Below are 25348 nucleotides of genomic sequence, written 5' to 3' on the forward strand. Positions count from 1 at the left end.
TATAGATATTCATGGGCCATATTCATAAATGACATGAATGATTATAAAAATATTTTTTTATATCATTAGTGCATAAAACATAAAAGTCGGAGAAAATCAATAGCTATTGTTCGAGAAGATGTGAAAAAGCAAGATGAAAGGGCGCAAACGACTTCTCTAAATTTTCTTTTATTTTTTAGTTTTCAAGGGGTTAAATTAGGAGATACTTGACACTATGGGAAAAGAAAACAGAAACAGGGAAAACAGCAACTTCACTCTGTAAATGCTTTTATTTATTAATGTTGGATATCACAACAATTCGATTTTGCAGCTTGCGCTGACTGAAAGAAACTAAGTACAAGAGTAGTAAGTACATAAAAGGGTACAATATCTGTATCAGTTGATAGCAGAGCAAACTTTACGAATTTCACCATTAGTGCCAGTCTTAACTTCAATATTGCTCATTTTAACCATGGACCTGCCAAACTCCACGCCGAATGTCAATCCAAGTAATCCCCTAATACCTAAAAACCTTTGGACAAACACCTGTGTAGAAGCATCGGTCCACAGCTTCTGGTCTGATTCCAGAACTCCACGACCATTCCTGAGGTTGGAGAAATACGAAGTGTCGAAATTGTTTACGCTTCCAGTGTCTAGTCCCACACGCCTTGAGGCATCCCCATTTTGTGGACATAATGCTCGAAGCTGAGGAAGAAAGGTTGCATCTATTGAAGGGTCAGGGCCACCAGTGGAGTTGAAATTGAATAGCCTGTCTCTGATGACTGCGCAACCTGCGGTTCCAATAGTGTGCGCACCTAGCCACACAAAATTAAGCATTGATTATACACACAAGGGTTGATGTATTAGTATCTCTTTGAAGGCTACTTTCATTTTATATGACAACCTCTTCTGGGCACGACGTTAGAAAATAAAGATTTTTGACACGCACCAAAAGTATGATAGAACTTGAGGACCGTGTTAAATTGCCATGACAATTTTATCGTTATAAGAACATGCATGTCATTAAAGATAAAAATAAGAAATTTGTAGTTAAAATAGTTCCCACCTGCTTTGCCATGCTAACAAATAATTAAAACATAGTACTATGTTATACTCATTACTTAGTTACCAGTAAGGGCGACAAGATCTTGAGTGTTGAGACCCTTTGTAAGAAACTTTCGCTTTTGAATATCCACAGAATCAAAAAAAGCTGGCAGGTCACCCGCATCAGCTGCTCTCGAAACTCGCCCATCTCTACGTCCCGTAGGCACAGACCATGTCAGTCCCCTAGTCTGCATCAACAATAGTAGATTATTACTACAAAGGATTTAGCTTAATTATATACTAAGAATTTTACACCATAAGCATATTTTAACCCGTTTTAGTAGGTAATTTTGTATTACTTTTCAGGTCATAAATAAATTCCTAAATATTCTTAATGTATAGAAGTAAAACTCTATTATGGATACATGCATGGGACCATACAAACTATTTACCATTCAAGCATGGTCGCATGAGTTGGAACGGAGGAAATATACGTTTAGATATTTGTGCGTGTATATAGATAATAAGAAGCGTAAAATATATAAGACAATGGGGGAGATATTCTTACCGCAACAACGGAATCACGAGCAGCTAGAGCAAGAATATCAGCACAGGAAACAACTCCAGGACAGATAGCTTCAATTTGCGTCTTAGCATCCTCAATAACGTCGAATCCTTTCAAATTTCTGTTTGGGATAGCAGTTCTCTCAGCGTCTGAACCTTCAATGAGGATAGAACCATCACAACCTAGTACAAAACAATCATGGAAGTGCATTCTCAGGATTCCTGGTGCCACCGTTGGATCAGACTGAAAATGAGCCCTCACCGTTGATTGAACTATGGATTCGGCCCTTGGGCACGTACTGGAATAAAATCCAACACGGGTTCCTTGGCCTAAAACCATAGTCACATCTATGGCTAGCACTAGAATAACCATAAACATGGCCATTTTGTTAATTGAATGGTGATAGTACTCCATGGTACGTGTTAACAGTATAAACGAATTCTGAGATTTGAGTAAGTAAATTTCTACTCTTTTTTGTGTGTTACTTAATGATTGAAATTGTATAAGAAACCTGGACATATTTATAGGCACAAGTGAATAAAGAAAAGATTGAGTAGTGATTGGAGCAGGAGACCATGTAAGCAAAGTCGGCTCCCAGCGCTGAAAAGGACTAAAGGGCCTACGCGTTTGAAATTTTCTTTTCTTTATTAATTACGAGGAGAGAGTGGGGGATCAAGATTTCAATGCTGTTTGGAGGAATGAGTTGGCATGCGTATAAGTAGCAGCTTTGATTCTGTCTTGTCTCTTTTAATTAGTCAAATTTGTAATTTGAGGAATATTAATGCTTATCTTGCATATGGTAAACTTATATGTACATTAATGGGAAATTTTCTTAAATATGGAGAATATTTTTTGACAGAAAAGGGAACTTTAGGACTTATGAGTTACGATTTGATTATGCTTCCAGTAATCGTATATTGCAAAATACTAAATTTGACCAATAAAGTTGGTTTAAGACGCTCTTAATTTAGCTCCAAATGACAAATTCTCATGTGTCTCCTGCCATTTTCCTATTCTAAACAAATAAAAGGTTATTAAAAGAAAAAGGTTGCCACTACTCAAACCATTTAATTAGTTGCATGTTTTTATTATATATACCAACTTTTAATGATTTCAATTTGTTTTTTTTTCCCCAAGATCATGAGGGAAAAAAAAACGAAAAAGAAAAAAGAGTTGTTATTGCCATTGCAAGCTAATATAGGGACGTCAAGTACTGCATGCGTGGTGAAATTTTTGTTGAGGAATGATTTGTGTGGCTGTCAAAAATGATAAGTTAATAATGTAAAATGTTGACTAAGAAAATTTACTGATTACAAGAAATGTGAGATCACGCCCAAAAAAGGGAAGGCATTATTCAAAAGGAGCACTTGCTGGATATATAGGATATGTGAAAAAGAATTCTGGGGTGTTTCACACTAACTTTCGGCATGCATTAAAGATCTCGTCACCAGATATTGATATATTGGTAATATTGCAGATTGGATTAGTGGGTTAATGGTTTGTTGGTGGCATTGCAAATAGAATAAAACGAAAGGCAAATAGAGAAATGACATTTGTCGTTGTAAAGCTAAGTGCAAAGTGATTTCATAGTACTAATAAATTGGCCACTTAACTTTACTCCGTTCATGTGTGCATTCACTATAGATAGAAGGAAAACGTTTGATTCTCTAAATAGGAGTATAATTAAAAATCTGAATTAACAAAAATAGAGGTTGTGCGGTCGGTGCGGTGCGGTGCGTTGTTTATAAAGCAGATAAAGTTGAGGAGACGATCCAAGAGATTTGGAGTAATCAAACAAATTATTTTTTGCATCGAGCAAACTGCAAGCATGTATAGCATGTTGAAATTTTGAACAGATCAAGTGTGGATTATTTTAGACCTCATTTCTTTTGTTTGATCTTTAGGTAAAAGGTTTTACCCTCACTGGAATTATTTCTCATATATTTCCCTAAGGTAAGATATTCAATAATATGTATATTCCCAATTAGAAATGGACAGAAAAAACCTTTACCTGGTAAAGACATTCAATCTTTAAGTGAAGCTACGAGAACATACCAATTAAAAAATGACTTTTTGCTTTTAATTTACTTGTCCATTTTAGCAAATCAAAAGAGGTTTATTATTTTCTTCCAATATTACCTTTACTATTTAGTATCCAAACTTCCCAAATTTATTGAAGTTACAATTCTAGTAACCATGATCAAAATAATTTAGTAAAATAATGAGAAACTTTCAGAAACCATTGTGTTTTAGTGGTTATTAGCTAGTTGTAGCTACCATTTACTATATTACTTTCTATAGCTATGTTTTCAGGTTTTTTTAGAGTGTATTCGATGTATTTAAGCTATTGTATTCAACTGTATTCACGGCGTGAAACAAGGGATTACAGCTAGACAGATTATTGCATTCGACTGTATTCACGATATGTATCTGTGAATACAGTAACGTAAATAGTGCAATTCATGGTCTATTCAGTTGTTTTTAAACGGAAAGTGAATCAATTAACACAATAGACTCCTAATATAACTCAACAAACACAATTATAAATCTGAATACATAAAATACATAAATTATATTAGTTAAAAAAACATATGAATACATTGATGGAATATAGAGAGACAGTGAATACAATGAAATACATGGAATACAGCGAGATATATTGAAATATAATGAAAAAAATGACAATGAATACAATGAAATACATGAAAATAAAGCGAGATACATTGAAATACACTTTAAAAAAAAAGATAACAAAATCTTCAAGTTGCTCAGCCCCAAACTTCAGACGACCTAATTTTCGCCGACGATTTTCCGACGACCTATCGGATTTCGACCATGATTCCATAAGCAACGATAAGAAAAAGAAGAAGAAAACGAGAAAGATCGCTGAAGAAGAAATTGCTAGCATCCGTAATGCATCGGAAGAAGTTAAAGTCCCAGAACTGAATTGCTAGCACCCGTTGGTAACACGCTGAAGAAATTGCTAGCACCCGCTGAAGAAGAAATTGCCAAGAAGTTAAAGTCCCAGAAAATTCCTGTTGACTACTCGGAAGAACAATTGACGGGGGAATTGATGAGAGAGAATCCACGAGTTTGTATTCATGGAGAAAAATGGCGTAGTGAGAGAGGATGAAGAAAAATCTGAAAGAATGAGAGAGAAAAATAATACAAAGCGTATTTTATGGCTTAAGGGTAGGAGGTGGTCATAAATAGATGTTCGACTAAAAAATCAAAAGGTAGCTATGGAATATAATTTTTTAAAATGATATTTATTTAAAATAAATAAGGAATCAACTTTTGCTATAAGAGGTAAAATTCCTAAAATAATCCCTTAATAAATAGTAATTTTTCAAGGGGCGTGCCAAGTGATCCCTTAATAATGTGCATGTGGGCCGATTGAATACATGACATCTAAGTCAAATTATTAGGGTATCTTGACTTTAGTGTCATTGACACGTAATTACTGGTTTATGCAAGCACAAGAATGTTTACATATCTCGTCACTTGCGTAGAATTATCAGAATCTCTTCAAATTGTGTCATGGTAGAAGGACGACCCACAATAATAATTGGGAATGGATAATGTATCCGATATTGATGTGATGTTTGATGGTAATTCTGCAGCAGAGTCAAACTAATTTCTGATCTGTAGAGAGCTTATTCCATGCAATAAGGAATAATTATCGGCTAGAACTTGAGTGATAATTGTAGAAATTTTTCGGGAGTGGAGTGTACATGGACCGCGATAAAAACCGAACCAACTATATTGATTTGGGTTGCTTCGATTTATCGGGGTTTTTTTTTTGTTAATTAAATATTATTTCAATTTTATTTTGTTAAATTTTTTATAAGTAAATATATGTTTAGTAAATATTCAAAAAAATGACAAACATGTTATCTATTAAAATATTTTAATGGGATAATTTACTTAGCAACACATGGTAGTTATTTTTTTAGTCGCCTGACAATAATTTTTCATTAATATACACTTTCAATATTAACCGAATTTAGTAATCAAACATAAGAATCAATATGATATCTAAATTTAGTAATTAAACATAAAAATCAATATGATACCTAAATAATATTAATCACTTCAAATTCGAAAAAGATATAAAAAATTAATAGATCTTGACATATGAATATGGAAGAACAAAGAGATTGACGCATTTCAGTAACACTTGATAAGAAAGTGATCATACAACCCATTATTTAAGGTTAATAAATATGGAACACTTCATATTCTATTAAATATTATACCTCGTAAGAGAATCTCAAATATTTCTAGATATATTTTAAAGAAAATTCTGTATAAAATCTTAAAAGTATATATAAAAATTATATATTTATATGTCGATTTGGTTCGAATTTTTTTACTCAATACCAAACCTAGTCGAGTTTTTTTATCGGTTTGGTTTGACTTTTCGATTTGGTACAACTTTTACGGTTCGGTTTGTACACCCTTAGGAGTGGTTGTTTGTTTTGTCTAGTATGTGGAAAATTACGAAATATGGAAAAAATGGTATGCCCCATGTACCATGGAATTCTTAAGTCTATGATTTGGATTAAATAATTCATATTACCCAACTTATTCTTTTTATTGGACAAGTTTAAAATGAAAAAATTAAAGGACTTTCCATATCTTATGTTCTCATCGTTATTACTTATTAATGCTACTCTGTCAACTATTAAAACAAGAAGAAATACAAAAAGAAGAAAGAAAAGTAAACAAGATCCATTAGTTAACAAAAACTATATGCATTTCGCTATACAATAATACAAACAGGCTGTAACTTTCGTTCTTTAATTACATAAGCAGGCATTCCACGTTATACTGCAGTTAGTGGCGGATGCAACCCTTAAGTGACGGGTTTCAATCTCAATCCGATATTTCTGATACATATATGTGTGAAAATTCACTAAAGTTCAATAAATATTTAATTGCAATTTTAAAAGTACAATGAGTTAACCGCTAAAAATATTAGTATCTAATTAAATTCGTCTCTAAACAACAGTGGTACTTAAAACGCATTTATTTCTCCAATTGAAACTAGGAGTATGTGAAATTGTACTACTATATATTTATTTAAGCTTTTCAAATAACACAAGTGGCATACACAATTTAATTTCTCTAGGTACCCACCACGAGTCAGATTCGTTAAATCAAAGAAGGATAAACAAGTGGATAACTCAAAATGTGGAGTTAGATATATAAGCTTTTTAAATTGACTTTAGATGGTTTTTTCTGAAAAGTCGTCTCAAAATGGTGGACATATTACATCCTTACATAAAAGTTGTCATCTTCAGTATGCAGTTAGGTGAAGAATTTTGTACGCGGTTGTGCTTGAAATAGTTGAACCCAATTATTTTTCATGAATTTGAAACAATCAGCTTTGGCCTATATATAACTGAGTCAACGTTGACTTGGGGAAAGATTCACGGGATTTGTCCTTTTGTCTGCTAATACTAAAAGCTTATAGTGCAGTTGTGTATTGTTATACTAGTAGTGAGTTTAGTTAGCTTACCCAGGACCACAATGGTGAATCAAAGAATGCAGCGGAGTAAAATTCTAATAAGAGATATCGATATTTAAAATTATGTTATAGGTTGCCATAATTAAGATTAGAATCTACAATATTGAACCCAGTTTTAACTTTTAAGTGTTATTTTTTTTTTACCTAGTATAGTTTTTCTACGAAGATAATTCAAATGAATCCCCTTTGGACTACGTAACTCCGATCCGCCCAACCAGAATGGCAACTTAATTAAGAGCAATTGATGGTGGAGACCAAGTGTGTGTCTCGTACGGGAATTGAACAAGCAGTTCGATCAGATTAGAGCTAAGTTACGTAGTGAGCAAGATCACAGGTGTATATTCCTAGTTTATTTGCTTACGTTGTGGCATACTGGCATTGTGCTCCGAGTATGCTCGATCTTGTTTCCCGTTTAAAATCTTCTAAAATATATATAGTCTACAACTTTTCTATGAGTTAGACTGCCCTCGAATTAAGTGTGTATTTCGCCGGAAAGTATGAACACAGTAACAAGAATATTGAGAGCTTAAGAATAAGAGAGTATATTGCTTTTGTGACGTGAATCTGATGCCCTTTACAAATAGCCCCCTTTATATAGTAGAGGAATCATATTCTTATCTCATGATTGGCTAATTAATCGGCCTCTTCTTGATACATGCCGGGATTTATGCCGTGATTCTCGCCCGATTACAGATATTTTGTCTTTCTGTTATTCGACCCAGTAAGCTTCCCTCGATCTCCATCTTATTCGGTCCCGGTCTTGGTCGTTCTCGATCTTAATCGGTCTCATGACCTCGAGCTTGGCAATCTAACTTTGTATCACGACCCGGTATGACATGGGGTCAGATCTTGTCCTATCAGCCCCGGTCTCGATTTATCATAAAAAGGTCGAGCCCTATTTTAACTGTATACAGATAGTCCCCTCGTTTTTGGGAAAGTAACGACAAGAAATGATTTGAGCCATCAAACTTCATCTCGATATATCATGACATAAACATCATGTCGTAAGTAACGAAGGTTACCGAAAAGTCTCGTCGGTCCGGTTCCCCAGGCATTTAATGCACGTCAGTCGATGGTCGACCATTATCAGCTTTGAACCATCACTGAGAAATTATAAATATCCTTCTTCTTAACTTTTCAGTCTTTACTTTCAAATATTCTTCACTTTAATCTTCAAAACCCTTTGCCTTCCTCAAAGCTTTGTATTCTTAGATCCCTGAAGTTCTTCACTCGCTTCATCACATAAATACCAAGCGTTCCTCTACATTCCCATTCTCCTTCACTCGTAAAAGTAGAAATGGCTAAGACTTCAAAAACCGTTCCACAAATGGAGACTGCTTCATCGTCACGACCGGCCAGTGAGGAACCGGCGGTGAAGCGACGCCCTGAAGAGTTTTTTCCCCGGGGTTTGTCCTCGATTCTGATTTCAATGTTGAAAAGACTTCCTCGGTGCCGGGCTGATGCGAATCGGTATCGAGGTATATATGTTCGATAGCCAAGAAAATCCTCTCCCAGGTTAAAAAAGATTGCAACTAGGGTAAAAATACACATTATGGTGCGTGCTCCAGAAGAAGCAATCACCATCCACGTGGAAGGGTTCTTAAGTATTTACACTTATTCCTTCACGTTGGGTCCCTTGGATCCGATCATCATAGATTTCTGCAAGAACTACGAGGTTACCCTTGGTCAGATTCATCCCTCTTTCTGGAGGATAGTGATACTACTTTGTTTCTTCTCAAGTAAAGTCGATGGGCTTCCCTTCACCCTCGACCACCTCATACGCCTATATAACCCCCGACTCTATCGAGGAGGACTGATAAAGCTTCAACGTCGAGAAACCCGGGCACCTTTCTCGAGCATAGATGAGGAGAAAGACCGGGGCTGGATGGGCCGATTTGTTCAAGTGGAAACCTCAGACTTGATCCCGGCCGAGAGTATGCCATTTCCTGAGAAATGAAATATGAAACGTAAGTATAATTCCTTCCTTAACTCCTGTTTATTGTCTTCGTCTTTTTACCCTTTCTTATCTGCATTTTACTTGATGAAGTCGTTGCTTGGATGTCGGGTGCAGTTCCTCAACTCGAGGACTGGGTCAGGAGCCTAATATCAAAGTCGACACATGATGAGCGCGCATGGCGCAATTTTGCGAAAGGTCGATGGGAGGCTAGTAGTCATGGTAAACCTTTCTTCCTGACTTGGTGATTTGACCATAGTTCGAATATTTTCCCAGGCTTATTCATTTATTTTCGTTTGTAGATCTCGGGATATTTTTAATGATGAGGCCTCCATCTGGTAATGAAGAAGTCCAACCATCTGCTCCGAAGTTGAAGAAAAAGAGGAAAAGGGCTTCGAATTCCGTGGACTCCGAGGGGCAGAAACCCAAAAAGAAAGTAGCCCGTAAACCCAAGGGGAAAATCATCCCTTTATCTATGGAGTCAGTCCAACGGCTAAGGGATGAGCCCAAAGAAGAAGAAGAAGAAGAAGAAGAAGTTGAAGAAGAAGAAAGAGAAGACTCCGGGCTAGTGACCCGTGCGCGAGCTGGCACTGGAATTCGAAGAACTACTGAGCCAGTGGGAGCTGAAACTGTTCTACCTCGAATTGATGAGATTAAAGGGGAAACTTCGGCCGAAGTCCCCGAGCTAGAAAGATCTGAAGATATTTCGCCTCGAGGAGGCGGTTGATGTTGGTGTAGAGACCGGGACCGAGGCTTTCCGAGGTGAAGGCCGTGCCCCAAAAGATTTTCCTGGGGCGATTGAAATCGGATATTCCCCCTCGCTTCCTTCATTCATTGAGTCGATGATTAAGGATTCTCAGGTGGAGGAGACTTGCATGATGAAGGGGTCCATAGTGCAGAAAACCCTTTTGTGGCTATTTTGTCATAGTGGAAGATGTCACCGGTCTGGGTGACTTGGAGATACCAAAGAAGAGCTCGAGCGGGGCTTCCTCGAGCCTTAAACTAACTATTCGGTTTCCAACCCCAAGTGTTGATCTCAGGCATAAGCGATCAATTGTCATCTCGGTCCAGAAGATGCTCGGGTCCTTTTTGCTCCTGTAAGGGTGTCTATCTACCTTCGATTTTTGGTAACCGAAGAGGACCAGGCTAAGATGGACGAAGTGGAGATGCCCTGCCTATTCAATAAAGCTCAACAAGCGTTGAATCGGGTACCCTTAGATACCTTTGACAATTTCAGGTTCTGTACTTATGCTTTTATATAATTTCCTTTTTCGTGTTTTGCAGGGTTCGATGCTTCATCATGAGGCCTTCCTCCGATCCCGAGAGGAGTTGAGAAGGTATGAGGCCAAGATTTGGGGGCTCACCGAGAAGAATGAAGCCTTCAAACTTCTTAGTGAGCAAAGACAAATGGAGGTTAATAGCCTTCGAGCTGATTTAGAGGTGGCCCAAAAATAACATGCCGATCTGGTCGAGTAGATAAACAGAATCTTTGAAGTTACTTAAGACGAATCGGGTATTGTGACTAACGATCTAAACCCGCAAGTTTACCAAAAGATTAACATAATCGGGCAACACCGTGAAGAGGTAGAGACTATAAAGATTGAGGCCAAAGTATGGAAAAAGAACATGGATCTTAGCCTCAGAAAAGGAGACTGTCAGGGCCCAACTGGCCTCGACTGAAGTTTAGCTCCAAAATATAAAGGAAAAAACCTTGGCGCAAGCCAAGAAAATCGAGGAGCTCCAGTCTCAGTTGGGTTCTACATTTTATGATCGAGAGAAGTTGGTCACACAGCTTGAAGTGGTGAAATCGGTAGTCGAAACGATCAAGGCCAATGTTGATGCAGTGGTAGCTATCTATCGGGCTGATGTCGAAGCTGTTCTGGTTCGGGCAAAGGAGGTTGCCGAGGTCGATGAGATTTGAGAAGAGAGGATTGTCGATCACGCCAAGTGTCAATCTCGGAGTGGAGACCCTTGAATAAATCCATGCTCGGGGTTTTGATATTTCGACCGAGATCAAGGGCGCTAAGAAGCTTGAAGCTGATATTGAGAAATTAGGTTATCTCGATAATGACGGTGAATCCAAAAGCTTGAGCAAATCCAAAAGTGCAGAAGACCTTAAGGGAGGAGACGTCACTCCCCGAGATGACCATGTCACTTAGGCTTTTAGTTAGTTTTTGTATTTCTGCCAAGGCTGCTTTGGCCTTTTGTAAAGAACTTCCATCGGGTCGTGTTGACCTTGTAAAAAGGTTTTGATAAATATGTAAAAAATATTCCCTTCCATGTCTTTTGAATCTATTATCTTTTTGTACGGGTCAAAGCGCTTTAGCATAAAATTATGAAGTTGTTTTGGAAGGCCCAAAGTTTGAGATAGTAAGGATCGATAATAAGTAATGCCCTGAATTGTTTCTGATCGATGGACCCCGAATGACCATTTGAACCTGAGTTTGAGTAGCTATTAGGCTTAATAGTCGAGTGAGGATTTGCTCGAACTCGAAGTGAAGGTAGCTCTTAGGCTTTATGGTCGAGTGAGGACTTGCTTGAACTCGAGATAAGGTTGCCCTTGAGCTTGATAGGTAATCCTCGAGTGAGAATTTGTTCGAACTCGGGTTAAGCTAGCCCTTGGGCTTTGTAGTCGAGCGAGGACTTGCTCGAACTTGAGATAAGGTAGCCCTTGGGCTTGATAGTTAGTCCTCGAGTGAGAATTTGCTCGAACTTAAAGTATAAGTAGCCCTTAGGCTTTATACTCGAGTGAGGATTTGCTCGAACTCGAAGTAAAATTATCCCTTAGGCTTTATAGTCGAGTGAGGATTTGCTCGAACTCGAAGTAAAAGTAGCCCTTAGGCTTTATAGTCGAGTGAGGACTTGCTCTAACTCAAAATAAGGTGGCCCTTGGGCTCGATAGATAGTCTTCGAGTGAGAGTTTGCTCGAACTTGGATTAAGGTAGCCCTTGGGCTTTGCAGTTGAGTGAGGACTTTCTCGAACTCAAAGTAAAAGTAGCCGTTAGGCCTTATAGCTGAGTGAGAATTTGCTCGAACTCGAGATAAGGTAGCCCTTGGGCTTTATAGTCGAGTGAGGAATTGCTCCAACTCAAGATAAAGTGGCCCTTAGGCTCGATAGATAGTCCCCGAGTGAGAATTTGCTTGAACTCGGGTTAAGATAGGCCTTGGGCTTTGTAGTTGAGTGAGAATGATCTCTCGAACTCGAAGTAAAAATAGCCCTTAGGACTTTATATTTTTGCTTTCTTTTGTGTCTTTTTCGAGGCACCGTAGCCTTTTGGTTCGGGTATAGCCCAGTGAGCTTGCTTCACCGAGTTATCCAGGAGTGCCTAAGATAACAGTTCCCGAGTGGGAATGGCCACAATTTTTTAAAAATTCGAGGGTTGCCTAAAAGGTCTTATGCCCTCGACGTTCAATAGTTCGATATATACGAGTTTTATTTTTTGGATGGCAGTCTCCGAGTGCAGGGGTGACTATCCGAACTCTGGTTATGATCGGCTCTTAAGCTCGTTCCCATAATATATTGAAAGCATGGAATTTTAAAGTAGAAAAACTTTTTCTAAAACATAAGATAATTGCAAGGAAAAATACTTCTCTTTATTCTTGAGAAAAATGATTACACATGCATATATGTTTTGAGCCAGGGCTCGAACAACCTATGTGGGAACGGTTCGTTCGACCATTTGGACTTATCGAGACCCCGTCATTATGAATTAATATCCTTGCAACAAAGTTTACTTCCAAAGGCAATGCCCCCCAGTATTCGAGGTTTATTGAAGGGAACCTCGGATACTGTTAAATGTTGTCTTTGACATCGATTCGTGGTCGGCCTTAGATTTTAAGTTAGCATGATCCGTCCGAAAAACCCCAATTGGGACAGATATGGTTCAAGGGAAAAAGAGTGCAATGCGTGCTTTAAGATCCAAAGCTTCGTGCAGCTCCTTGTCGATAACCTTCAAGTGTTAGTAGAAAAATATAAATAATTGAAATGGGGTCATACCTTCATTTAGATTTTGGATGTTTAATGTGACCTTCCTACGTACTAAGTCCCTGAGAACTTTGACCTCGATCATTTCTCCTCTTATTCCGTGTAGAATTTTGCCCAGACCTGCAGTTTCTATGGTCCCCATTATACGGTTGATATCGATCTCTTTTTTACCTCGGTTCTCGGTTGATATCTCTCTTGATTCTATCCATGGGCCTGTTAGGATAAACGGACCTAGAAGGATCCCCCAGTTGATCATCCTCGACCCTGATCTTCGATTGATACCGGTTATGTACATCGGCCCAAGTGACAGTTGGGTATTCGATCAAATACTGCTTCAACTGCCGGGAAGCTACTGAACTTCGAACATTAAGACCTTGAGTGAAAGCTTGAACGGCCCAATCGTCAATGACCGGTGGCAAATCCACTCGTTCCATTTGAAATCGAGATACGAATTCCCTGAGTATCTCATTGTTTTTCTGCCTTACCTTAAAAAGGTCTGACTTTCTTGTTGCAACCTTAATGTTTACAAACATCTGCAAGCACATCAAACGAATCAATAGAATTAGGCGATAAATTATAATACCATATCATGGCACCTTTCGATAGAATCTCCCTGAATTTCTTCAGCAATACGAATAGAATTTCGTCATCTTCCAAGTCATTTCCTTTGATGGCGCACGTTTACGAGGTGACGTGTTCATTTGGATCAGTCATCACATTATTCTTAGGAATCTCGGGCATACAGAACTTCTTGGGGATTGGCTTCAGAGCCGCACTCGGGGGGAAAGGTTTTTGTACAAATGTTTTGGAATCTAGACCTTTCAATATTGGTGGTGCCCCTAGGATCTGGTCGACCATGGAATTATCGGTTTTTACTTTCTTGTCATTTTTCTTGATCTTCTTTTCCTCTGTCTCAATTCGTTTTGTTAGTTCTTCGAGCATCTTAATGATTGAAGGGTTGGTCTCCGATTCCTTCTCGCTCGACCTCTTCGAAGACAATTCGACCCTATGTATGATTTCCTGGGATGGCTCGGGTTCGACCCTGCTCGATGTGTGATTCTAATTTTGGAGCTAAACTATTGTTGCTTGTTGGACTTGCAACATTTTGAAGATTACTCGCAGGCTGATTTCACCTCCGTGTGCATTCTGAGTAGTTGATCGGGTATCCCCACGAACAATGCTTTTGGGATTGGCAGCCAAATTTCTATTGATGGTTACATGCGAGCTGGCGTCAATTGGATCTATAGCCGGAACATTTCCTGGTGCAATATTCTCATTCTCGCCATGGTGGCTGAGATCATTGTCAATGTGTTGAGGTGCTGACTGAGAGTTTGACATCTTTTAATCTTGTAATCAAAGATACTTCAAAGAGCAAGCGTAAAATAGTGTGTGTGTTACGAAAATTCGTACCAGGCAATCACTATTATCCTTAGCCCACGGTGAGTGCCAAACTATTTACCCTAAAAACGGACAACAATTGAATTTATACTGTGGTTTTAAGGACACGTGATTCACTTAGCACTTAAGAGAAAATGTAAATTGATAGTGGAATTAACTACAAATATATTGAGAGTTTTAATCCTTGAGCTAGACTGCCCTCGAATTAAGTATGTATTTCGTCGGAAAGTATGAACACAGTTACAAGAATATTGAGAGCTTAAGAATAAGAGAGTATATTGCTTTTGTGACGTGAATCTGATGCCCTTTATAAATAGTTACCCCTTTATATAGTAGGGGAATCCTATTCTCGGTACAATCCTAAATACAGTAAAAAAACTCATGATTGGCTAATTAATCGGCCTCTTCTTGATACGTGCCGGAATTTACGCCGTGATCCTCACCCGATTGCGGATATTTCGTCTTTCCGTTATTCGACCCAGTGAGCTTCCCTCAATCTCCATCTCGGTCGGTCTCGGTTTTGGTCGGTCTCGATCTTAATCGGTCTCAGGACCTCGAACTTGGCAGTCTAACTTCGTATCACGGTCTGGTATGACATGTGGTCGGATCTTGGCTAGTCACTCCTGGTCTCAATTAATCATAAAAAGGTCGAGCCCAATTTTAACCGTATACACGTGTCAAAATAGTTTTCTAATTGATAGGATAGATAGCCATAATAAAGAAAATAGGGCTTTAATATTAGTTTTGTTTGGTAATTAAATAAATTATAAGGGAACAAATAAAAAAAGAGAACTTGATTAGAGTCGAAGGAGTTGGACTATGATCTATTTGGTTAATTTATTTTGATCCGGTCCAAGTAATATTTAAATCGGTCATTAATCCGACCTTTTTAATTAATCTATTCAAATTCAACTCAATTCGCACATTTAATACCCATAATGGCATACCGCCAGAATCATTTTGGTTGAACTTTCACTTCGATCTTCCGTGTTGAGGAATTTTGCATGTACCACTCGAAATGCCCAATTACGGTATTTTAAAGAGACCCATCTTTTTCTTTTTTTTTTCTTTTCTTTTTTGGCTGCAAAAGTTGGCAAAAATGCAACACAAAGTTGGATAAATTTTGCACCATCGAGGAAGTTAATTCATTTTAATCATATTTAAGTTTTTTTTAATGTGATTGATAAAATTGTTGTCATGTGACCAGAAGAGAGTAACGCGACGTACAATAGTCGCTTGTGGTTGGCCGGATCCCACGCATAACAGACGCGTAGAATATCACAGTGCCTTTTTTATGTGAAAAGAATAAAGTGGTCATCTGAATTTCTTCCCATTGCTTACAAAACAGTTAATGCTGTAGTGCGCGTCCAGTTTGCTCAATTTTCAATTTATTGGTTTTTCAACATATAAATAAATAAAATAAACAACTTGTTAGAAAGTTCTGCAATCATTAAACATTTAGCCAAAAGCCATACTGTTGATTGATGCCTTATATTGCATGATTACCAGCCACAATTGAAGAAATTACTTTGACTTGGAGCTCAGTTACAAAATTTCCAGCATATAGTTGGATAACTGTCATCAGTCATGTCTGTCTTTATGAGTAGACAATTATTAATTTGTTAAACCATTAGATATATAAAAGAAAAATCAACTCTACTGAATATCTTAAAAATTTAATGTCGTTGTTCATTTCTCATGCACCAACAAGATTAGATTGGTTAGTCTAGTATTCAAATCGAATTTGCGATTCTCCTTGTATCATGACGCAATTAAATTTTTTTTATTTTTTTATTTTTTTATTTTTTAAAGGAGTGCAATGAGATTTAGGAACAAGAGTGATTGATAGAGGTGTCAAAATTGGCCCCCAAAAAAGAGTGAAATTCAAAAATAGCCAGATTTACAAGTGGTAATTGAAAAATAGCCACTTGAAAAATAGCCACAATTTCAAAAGTATTAGAAATTTAGCCATTTTTATGTAAAGATACATCTTAACGAAAACACTATTCAAAATCCGAAAAATATTCCAATATAATATATTGGAGTTCCAATATAATATACTGGTCTAGCATAATATGCTGGAAGTTCATACACAGGTGCTCTAATCTCCAGTATATTATGCTGGAACTTTCCGTGTGTTGGAGTTCCAACATAATATGCTGGAAGTTCCTACACAGGTACACTAATCTCCAGTATATTATGTTGGAACTTTCCGTGTTGCAGTAAAATAGTGGCTACTTTTTAATGACTTTGCAAACGCTGACTATTTTTCAATTACCAGTCCGAAAACTGGCTACCATGCTATTTTCACCAAAAAACATGACCTGCCCAACCGGTCCCAGGTTGGGCTGGTCACTGACCCATCTATTTATGGAATTCAATCCATCTTGACCCAACTCATCTCAGCCCATCTAATGTTGGGCTGATTTTTAGTCCAAATTTATTCATGAGTAGCTTTGCCAAAATATCTTTTAAATAATTTTTTTTGTTTAATATGTTATATATGACAATAATAAAATAAAAAAGTTTTATTTTAGTAATTAAACAATTCATAAAAAAATAACACATATTAATTAAAGCTTGGTAAGAATTGGGCGGGTTGAGCTATGACTCATATTTTAGTTATCTTGACCCAACCTATCTCAGCACAAGTAACTTTTGGGTGGTCATGACTCAACCTATTTTAACCAGCTCAAAATCGATCAGACCCGCCCATTTAACACCCTAGCGATTGATGAGAATCATTTTAATCGATCATGTAGAAGAATACTTGTTTTAGTGGTAGAATATATTACTCTTTTATCATAGAATTATTTTTCATGTTCAATTTGCAAAAAGTAAACCAGATTTTTGGCCAAATGTGCCTAGATAAATATATACTCCACAATTTAAAACTTTTAGATCCTTAATCTGATCGGTCTCTCTATCCTCATAAGGTAGGGGTAAGGTCTGCGTACATACTACTTTTCTCAGACTCCACGGTATGTGATAATACTGAGTATGTTGTTGTTGTAACCTGACAGTATTATTAATGTAAATTTTCGCTGTTGTCATTTCACATCCTACAACTTTGTGAAAATTAATCGTAGACTTTGACTAGAGTTCATCTTGACATTTTTGAAAGTTAAAAATCGAACAAAAGCTATAAGACAGATGGAGTAACGTGGAAATCAGACACTTGGCTACTTTAATTTGGACAAATGATGGAGTACTACAAAATAAATCCAGTGGGAGTAGAATAATTAATTTGGACTTAAAAGATTTGACACAATTAAAATATTGGATTGGAGTTTTCAAATTCTACTTCACTTACTCCATTACTTGGAGGGATCGCAAATTAGCACCTAACTTGTACTAATTTTAAAGGATTCGCAGAGATAATGTAAATAATTACAGTATTTTATTTGTAACCAGAAGAAAAGGTTGCAAATACTTTACCCAGAAATGATGTTGCGTGAGCTGGTTCACAAATGAGATATTATGATGATTAAAGATTCTAAAAAAAAGTGATATAAACCTAAAATAACACAAAGAGAAATTATTTAAAAATATATAATCTATCTAGAATTTATACAGACTTAGCTAAGAAACAGTCCGATGAAACAGTAGTATGGACGAAAAATTAATTTAAAAGAATGTTAAACTAATGAAAAAATATATATTTAAAAGGGAAAATTAAAATATCATAATTTTAAATAGGTTAAAAGAATTGGAATAAAAAAAAATCAAAACATGAGAGATAAGTGTATATTGTAAATCACGGGGAGGTTAGCTTTACGAAGAGAAACCTTAGACAATATCTCTTTAATTATCCGAAAGAACTTTTATGGGAAAACTACCCTATATACCTAGCTAATCAAAAGTAATTACCCGTAATTGCCCATTTTAAAAGTAATTACATCAATATCTATTCTATTACAACTAATTACCCGCCCAACCCAACTCTCGCGTGCGATGGACATATCTAATTTAAGAAGCAAAAGTGTGAATCCTAAAAAGAAACCAAAGAATAGTTAGCTTTTCTCAAAAGTGGGCAGTGTTATTAGTATTGTACTTTTTTGTGATATCATCACCCCCCCCTTTTTTTTTCTTTGTACTCCATAGTTTATTTTATCTTCTAAAAGTAAAACAAAAAATAATATGTACTATCTAACTAAAATTTGAATTTTCATGTGTGTTGAAGTATTTGCTGTTGGAATTTATTGGGTATTGTTCTTTGATTATGATGTTAATGCTAATTTTCAAAGATTTTATTGTGAGAAAATTTAATCCATCATTGAAGGATCTTGAAACTTGAAACTCATAACTTGGTTTGTTTGAGTTTTTAATTATTTTGATCCGATCATGTATGAGTTTGTTTGAAAAGTTGATTGGAGGTTGTAGCTAAAGTTTTAGTTAATTTGATGGAGATTTTGTAGTAGATTTAGAAATTTGGGTTGAAATATAGTTGAACCAGAGAAGATGATGAATTTGTTAGAAATTTGTTTCCGAAAGACCCTCAATACAACCAAATCACAACAATTACGACAAAGAACTATGGCAAGCGAAGTAGTAACAACAATTAAAAAAATAAGCGAAGCAAAGAGAAAAATATCGAACTAAAAATAATGAACACAAGGATAACACTAGTACTACAGCTAGAGAAGGAAGTACATGTGTGAAAAGGAAATAAACACGACCACTAACTAACCTATAACCCTAATTTTTTGACCTCCACCCCCTCCTATCCAGGATCATGTCTTCGGTAAACACTAAATATGCCCCGTCTGATGAACAAATTACTGTGATCCATCCAAAATATGTATAGATATTCATGGGCCATATTCATAAATGACATGAATGATTATAAAAATATTTTTTTATATCATTAGTGCATAAAACATAAAAGTCGGAGAAAATCAATAGCTATTGTTCGAGAAGATGTGAAAAAGCAAGATGAAAGGGCGCAAACGACTTCTCTAAATTTTCTTTTATTTTTTAGTTTTCAAGGGGTTAAATTAGGAGATACTTGACACTATGGGAAAAGAAAACAGAAACAGGGAAAACAGCAACTTCACTCTGTAAATGCTTTTATTTATTAATGTTGGATATCACAACAATTCGATTTTGCAGCTTGCGCTGACTGAAAGAAACTAAGTACAAGAGTAGTAAGTACATAAAAGGGTACAATATCTGTATCAGTTGATAGCAGAGCAAACTTTACGAATTTCACCATTAGTGCCAGTCTTAACTTCAATATTGCTCATTTTAACCATGGACCTGCCAAACTCCACGCCGAATGTCAATCCAAGTAATCCCCTAATACCTAAAAACCTTTGGACAAACACCTGTGTAGAAGCATCGGTCCACAGCTTCTGGTCTGATTCCAGAACTCCACGACCATTCCTGAGGTTGGAGAAATACGAAGTGTCGAAATTGTTTACGCTTCCAGTGTCTAGTCCCACACGCCTTGAGGCATCCCCATTTTGTGGACATAATGCTCGAAGCTGAGGAAGAAAGGTTGCATCTATTGAAGGGTCAGGGCCACCAGTGGAGTTGAAATTGAATAGCCTGTCTCTGATGACTGCGCAACCTGCGGTTCCAATAGTGTGCGCACCTAGCCACACAAAATTAAGCATTGATTATACACACAAGGGTTGATGTATTAGTATCTCTTTGAAGGCTACTTTCATTTTATATGACAACCTCTTCTGGGCACGACGTTAGAAAATAAAGATTTTTGACACGCACCAAAAGTATGATAGAACTTGAGGACCGTGTTAAATTGCCATGACAATTTTATCGTTATAAGAACATGCATGTCATTAAAGATAAAAATAAGAAATTTGTAGTTAAAATAGTTCCCACCTGCTTTGCCATGCTAACAAATAATTAAAACATAGTACTATGTTATACTCATTACTTAGTTACCAGTAAGGGCGACAAGATCTTGAGTGTTGAGACCCTTTGTAAGAAACTTTCGCTTTTGAATATCCACAGAATCAAAAAAAGCTGGCAGGTCACCCGCATCAGCTGCTCTCGAAACTCGCCCATCTCTACGTCCCGTAGGCACAGACCATGTCAGTCCCCTAGTCTGCATCAACAATAGTAGATTATTACTACAAAGGATTTAGCTTAATTATATACTAAGAATTTTACACCATAAGCATATTTTAACCCGTTTTAGTAGGTAATTTTGTATTACTTTTCAGGTCATAAATAAATTCCTAAATATTCTTAATGTATAGAAGTAAAACTCTATTATGGATACATGCATGGGACCATACAAACTATTTACCATTCAAGCATGGTCGCATGAGTTGGAACGGAGGAAATATACGTTTAGATATTTGTGCGTGTATATAGATAATAAGAAGCGTAAAATATATAAGACAATGGGGGAGATATTCTTACCGCAACAACGGAATCACGAGCAGCTAGAGCAAGAATATCAGCACAGGAAACAACTCCAGGACAGATAGCTTCAATTTGCGTCTTAGCATCCTCAATAACGTCGAATCCTTTCAAATTTCTGTTTGGGATAGCAGTTCTCTCAGCGTCTGAACCTTCAATGAGGATAGAACCATCACAACCTAGTACAAAACAATCATGGAAGTGCATTCTCAGGATTCCTGGTGCCACCGTTGGATCAGACTGAAAATGAGCCCTCACCGTTGATTGAACTATGGATTCGGCCCTTGGGCACGTACTGGAATAAAATCCAACACGGGTTCCTTGGCCTAAAACCATAGTCACATCTATGGCTAGCACTAGAATAACCATAAACATGGCCATTTTGTTAATTGAATGGTGATAGTACTCCATGGTACGTGTTAACAGTATAAACGAATTCTGAGATTTGAGTAAGTAAATTTCTACTCTTTTTTGTGTGTTACTTAATGATTGAAATTGTATAAGAAACCTGGACATATTTATAGGCACAAGTGAATAAAGAAAAGATTGAGTAGTGATTGGAGCAGGAGACCATGTAAGCAAAGTCACGGCTTGATTGAGTAGTGATTGAGTACTGGAATAAACTTCACGGCTTGATATAGTGTGGAAGGCACAGTTCCATCAGCATGGATCCATGGCCGGCCCAACAGAAGATTATATGAGGCTGGTATGTCAAGCACCTGAAATTCAACTTCGAACCAAGTTGGCCCCATCTGCAAGCAAAGGTTGATTTCCCCGATCGTGGCCCTCTAGGACCCATCGAAAGCCTTTAAATTCATTCTTCCTACACGTATCTCATGGAAACCTTTGTCCAAACTTTTCAGAGTGTCCAATGTACAAATATTTAGGCTCGAACCTCCATCAACCAAGACCTTGACAATGAACTTGTCTTCAAATTGCACCGTAATATGCAATCCTCGATTGTGATTCAGTCCCTCGAGTGGTAGCTCATCTTCGTGGAAGATGATCTTATGACTTTCTAGTACTTGTCCAACCATGTTGGCCATTTCTCCGCCGATGATGTTATATGGTACATAAGCCTCGCTCAACACTTTCATTAAGGCGTTCTTGTGTGCCTCTGAATTCTGCAATAGTGACAGGATAGATATCTAAGCAGGGACTTTGTTCAGATAGTCAACAATAGAGTACTCCTTTGCCTGTACTTTTCTCCACAGGTCATCTGGCCAGATCTCAATGATAGGCTGGCTAGTAGTGGCCTCCTTACTTGAACCTCCCAGGTGTTCGGGTGTATAAACTTTTTCGGTTCTAGTCATTCCTTGTGCAACATCATATTCCTCTACCTTGGCCTTCCCTTTCCGCCGAGCCTCGGCAACATAGTCCTAGGGTATTGCTTTTGAGTTGAATGGGGGTGTGGTTGATACTGTCACAGTGAAAGGTGTGACCACTTCTACTTCAAATGGAGCGGGGGTGTCTGTGGGTGGAGCCACTTCCACCTTGAATGGAACTGTGCAGTTACCTCAACCTCGATTGGTGCCTGAGTCTGAACCACAATAGGAGTAAGTGTGACTGCAACTTTAAAGTTATCGCCTTCTCGAATAAGCTCGATCGACCCCTCAGGGTCCCATTCTTCATTTGCTTCTATCACATGTACACCATCACCTCTGTGATCATGGAGGGGATTGTTGCGGACATTAGGTGCGGCTTCCTTTGCTTGTATGACCTTGTTGTCAATCAGCGCCTGGATCTTATCCTTCAATGTTCCGCACTCAGCAGTGGTATGGCCTTTCATACATGAATGGTACACACAAGTTTTGTTCGGATTGACCCACTGGGATGGATTTTCTAATGCAACAACAGGAACAAGTGTGACGTAACCAACAACTTTCAATCTTTCATATAGTTGGTCGGTGGGCTCAACAATGGCGGTGTATTGTCTGGGTGGCTTGCGGTCGAAGTTGGGTCTTGGTTTTGGATAATTTTGGTGTGCTGGTGGTGATTGGAAGTGGGATGATTGGTGTCACACCTCCTTTTCACTACCCCCGGAAGGGTAGATAAGGGAGTTTTTTCCAACTTAAAGTGACAATCGAAATGAGATTAATTATTAGAGTTCAGAGTCACCACTTGGGATAATTTTATGGTGTCCCAAGCCACCGATTTTAAATCCCGAATCGAGGAAAAGATTGACTATGTTTTATAGTCCACGAATACAGAAATCCGGGTAAGGAATTTTGTTAACCCGGGAGAAGGTGTTAGGCATCCCCGAATTTCGTGGTTCTAGCACGGTCGCTCAACCATCATTATTGGCTTATTATCTAATTTTAAAACATGTTGTGGCCTATGGTTGATTTTAATTTATTAACCACTTTTAATCATTTTTAAGAAGATTCAACACTATTTAAAATGCGCCTTGGACCACGCCACATGAAATGCACCCGCGGTCCGCAACATATTTTATCTAACGTTATTGAGAATTAGAGTTGGGTCACATGAAATGCACACTCGAGTTTAGGAAATTAATTTTTAAAATAGCGCGCCTAAAGCAACTACGCACTTTCAAATTTGCGAGGGCCATGGAAAGTTTGCTAATGGCACACCTCGATTTCTAATAAATGAAAAGGGCTAATTCATTAACTAGAAGACTAAGGGAATTTGCATCCTTTATTTCAAGCTAATGTTCGCTAAACTTAATGCTTAAAGGGTTGGCAATTAACTGACTGCTTGATTGTTTGGTGAGACTAAGGCCAACAGCAAGCCTTATATCCTCAAACAGGCCCAACCCAGTTGGATAAGCAATACGTGAGAGGCCCAGGAGTATGCCAAAGGAGATGGCAACGTAGCAGAACAGGCCCAAGAGGCCCATTTCGATATACTGCCTGTTGTATGCCAATATTAAACCCCAAATTGACAACATAAAATGTATGGCATCAACCAAAACCGTCTAAGACTATCATGATTTAAACAACCTGCTACAGTTAAACAAGACACTAAACTGAATTTGAAATTCTCAATTAAAAGTACCAAAACCTCACACCAACAGGATACTATGGGAATGCATAACTAGAACAAACCAAATTATGCTGGTTCAATAACCAACCTCAAACTGGCTTTAAAAGAGCAAATTCACAGAAGAGAAGAAACAACATTACCATTTATATAGTTTTTAAAGGATAGGATGATTCAGACTACTAACGTATTCAATAATAGCTAAACCCATTAACATGCTCAATAGTAGCTCATCATGAGTACACATCCAACAATCTCTTGAGAAAGCAAACCCCAATAGTTACAATCAACAGTAGCTAACTATTAACAGCTAAACAAGCTAGTACGAATCACATGCTTAAACCTGAACTTCTATTACAGTGATCTCACGACACACATATGTCCAAAAACCTATTTCAATAACTTTGTAACCTATATGATCAGAACTTCAATTCATGTGAATCCAAACCTCATACTCAAACCCTCACAGAATCAGACCAACGAGCAAACATGGATTCACTTTACAAGACTTTAGCAACATGAGAAAGGGCTAGACTAACATGCATAATATAGGGTTTATATACATAATTATACAGAAATAGAAGAAATAAACTTGAGATTCAACTTGTATCCAAAGTGTTTCACATTCAAAGTGCAGATTCACATATCACATGTTGTTTATGGTTCCAAGAGATACCTGGAAAAGCAAAAAAAGCAAGAAGAATGAGGGATCAGCAACAACAGAACAATATCAACAACAATGTAACAATAAAAAGCTAGCAAATCCAAGCAAAACACAGCTTCTTCACACCAGTAGGAAAAAAAACCACTGAAGACCATTCTATGGAGACTCAAATGCTCAGGTTAACTATGCAATTTGTGGCAAAATTGAATCAATTTCTGACTAAGGAAAATACAGGAAATTCAATTGTTCTTTCAAAACCTTTCAGACTCAGCCATCTCTGATTTTTATTGTTCTGATCCCCTTTGAAAGTTTAGGAAATGGGGATTTTATAGATGGGTTTTAAGGCAACAGTAATGATTTGTTAAATATCAGTTATCCCCTTCCCCAATTTTCTTTTTGTTCGACCTAGACCCCAACTTACATCAGTTTTGCAAGCCAATCCATTCCCCCACTTTCCTAGAAGCTTCCCAATGTAGTTACAAAAGATTCCTCACCTTCAATTCCCTAAACTACCCCCTAAACAGCTATTATTTACCTTCGAAAACCAAAACAGATATGGGTCAATGTTGACCCAAGGCCGAATTAATCCAAGACCTAGCCTAAACCCATGAGTTTGTATACTAACAACCCAAATTGAATTTTCAAACTCTGAACTTAGTCGGAATCTTTCAAACAAACCAATCTTTGAATTTTTAGCAGAAAAAGATTTCACTAGAGAAGCTCGGAAACATTTATTTAAAGTAATTAAATTAAATTATACCAAGACATTGATACACTAATTCCCATTTCATTGAACGCCAAAATAAACCCCAAATAAAAGAGGAGGCAGA

At 37.4% G+C, this 25348-nt stretch overlaps 2 protein-coding genes across 2 annotated transcripts; both read right to left on the reverse strand.

The window, feature by feature from the left end:
- Positions 1-250: 250 nt before the first annotated feature.
- On the reverse strand, positions 251-2088 carry LOC142161820 (peroxidase N1). The gene is made up of 3 exons (XM_075217478.1): positions 1592-2088; positions 1109-1271; positions 251-794 (listed from the first exon to the last, which is right to left on the reverse strand). The coding sequence occupies exons 1-3, from the start codon at positions 2000-2002 to the stop codon at positions 376-378; spliced, it is 993 nt and encodes a 330-aa protein (XP_075073579.1). The 5' UTR covers positions 2003-2088; the 3' UTR covers positions 251-375.
- A 17422-nt stretch (positions 2089-19510) lies between these two features.
- On the reverse strand, positions 19511-21322 carry LOC107773042 (peroxidase N1). Its single transcript, NM_001325153.1, is given in 3 exon segments — positions 19511-20054; positions 20369-20531; positions 20852-21322. Coding segments are annotated over 3 exon segments (993 nt in total). The 5' UTR covers positions 21263-21322; the 3' UTR covers positions 19511-19635.
- Positions 21323-25348: the final 4026 nt, after the last annotated feature.

This window comes from Nicotiana tabacum, chromosome 7 (assembly GCF_000715075.1).
Source record: "Nicotiana tabacum cultivar K326 chromosome 7, ASM71507v2, whole genome shotgun sequence".
NCBI lineage: Eukaryota > Viridiplantae > Streptophyta > Magnoliopsida > Solanales > Solanaceae > Nicotiana > Nicotiana tabacum.

What these genes read in the sequence shown, in the direction of transcription:
- LOC142161820 (XM_075217478.1), bottom strand. Translation starts at nt 2,002, where the DNA reads ATGGAGTACTATCACCATTCAATTAACAAAATGGCCATGTTTATGGTT. An exon ending in CTCGTGATTCCGTTGTTGCG is followed by an intron (nt 1,272 to 1,591) that starts GTAAGAATATCT and finishes TTGTTGATGCAG; the next exon opens with ACTAGGGGACTGACATGGTC. An exon ending in AGATCTTGTCGCCCTTACTG is followed by an intron (nt 795 to 1,108) that starts GTAACTAAGTAA and finishes TTGTGTGGCTAG; the next exon opens with GTGCGCACACTATTGGAACC.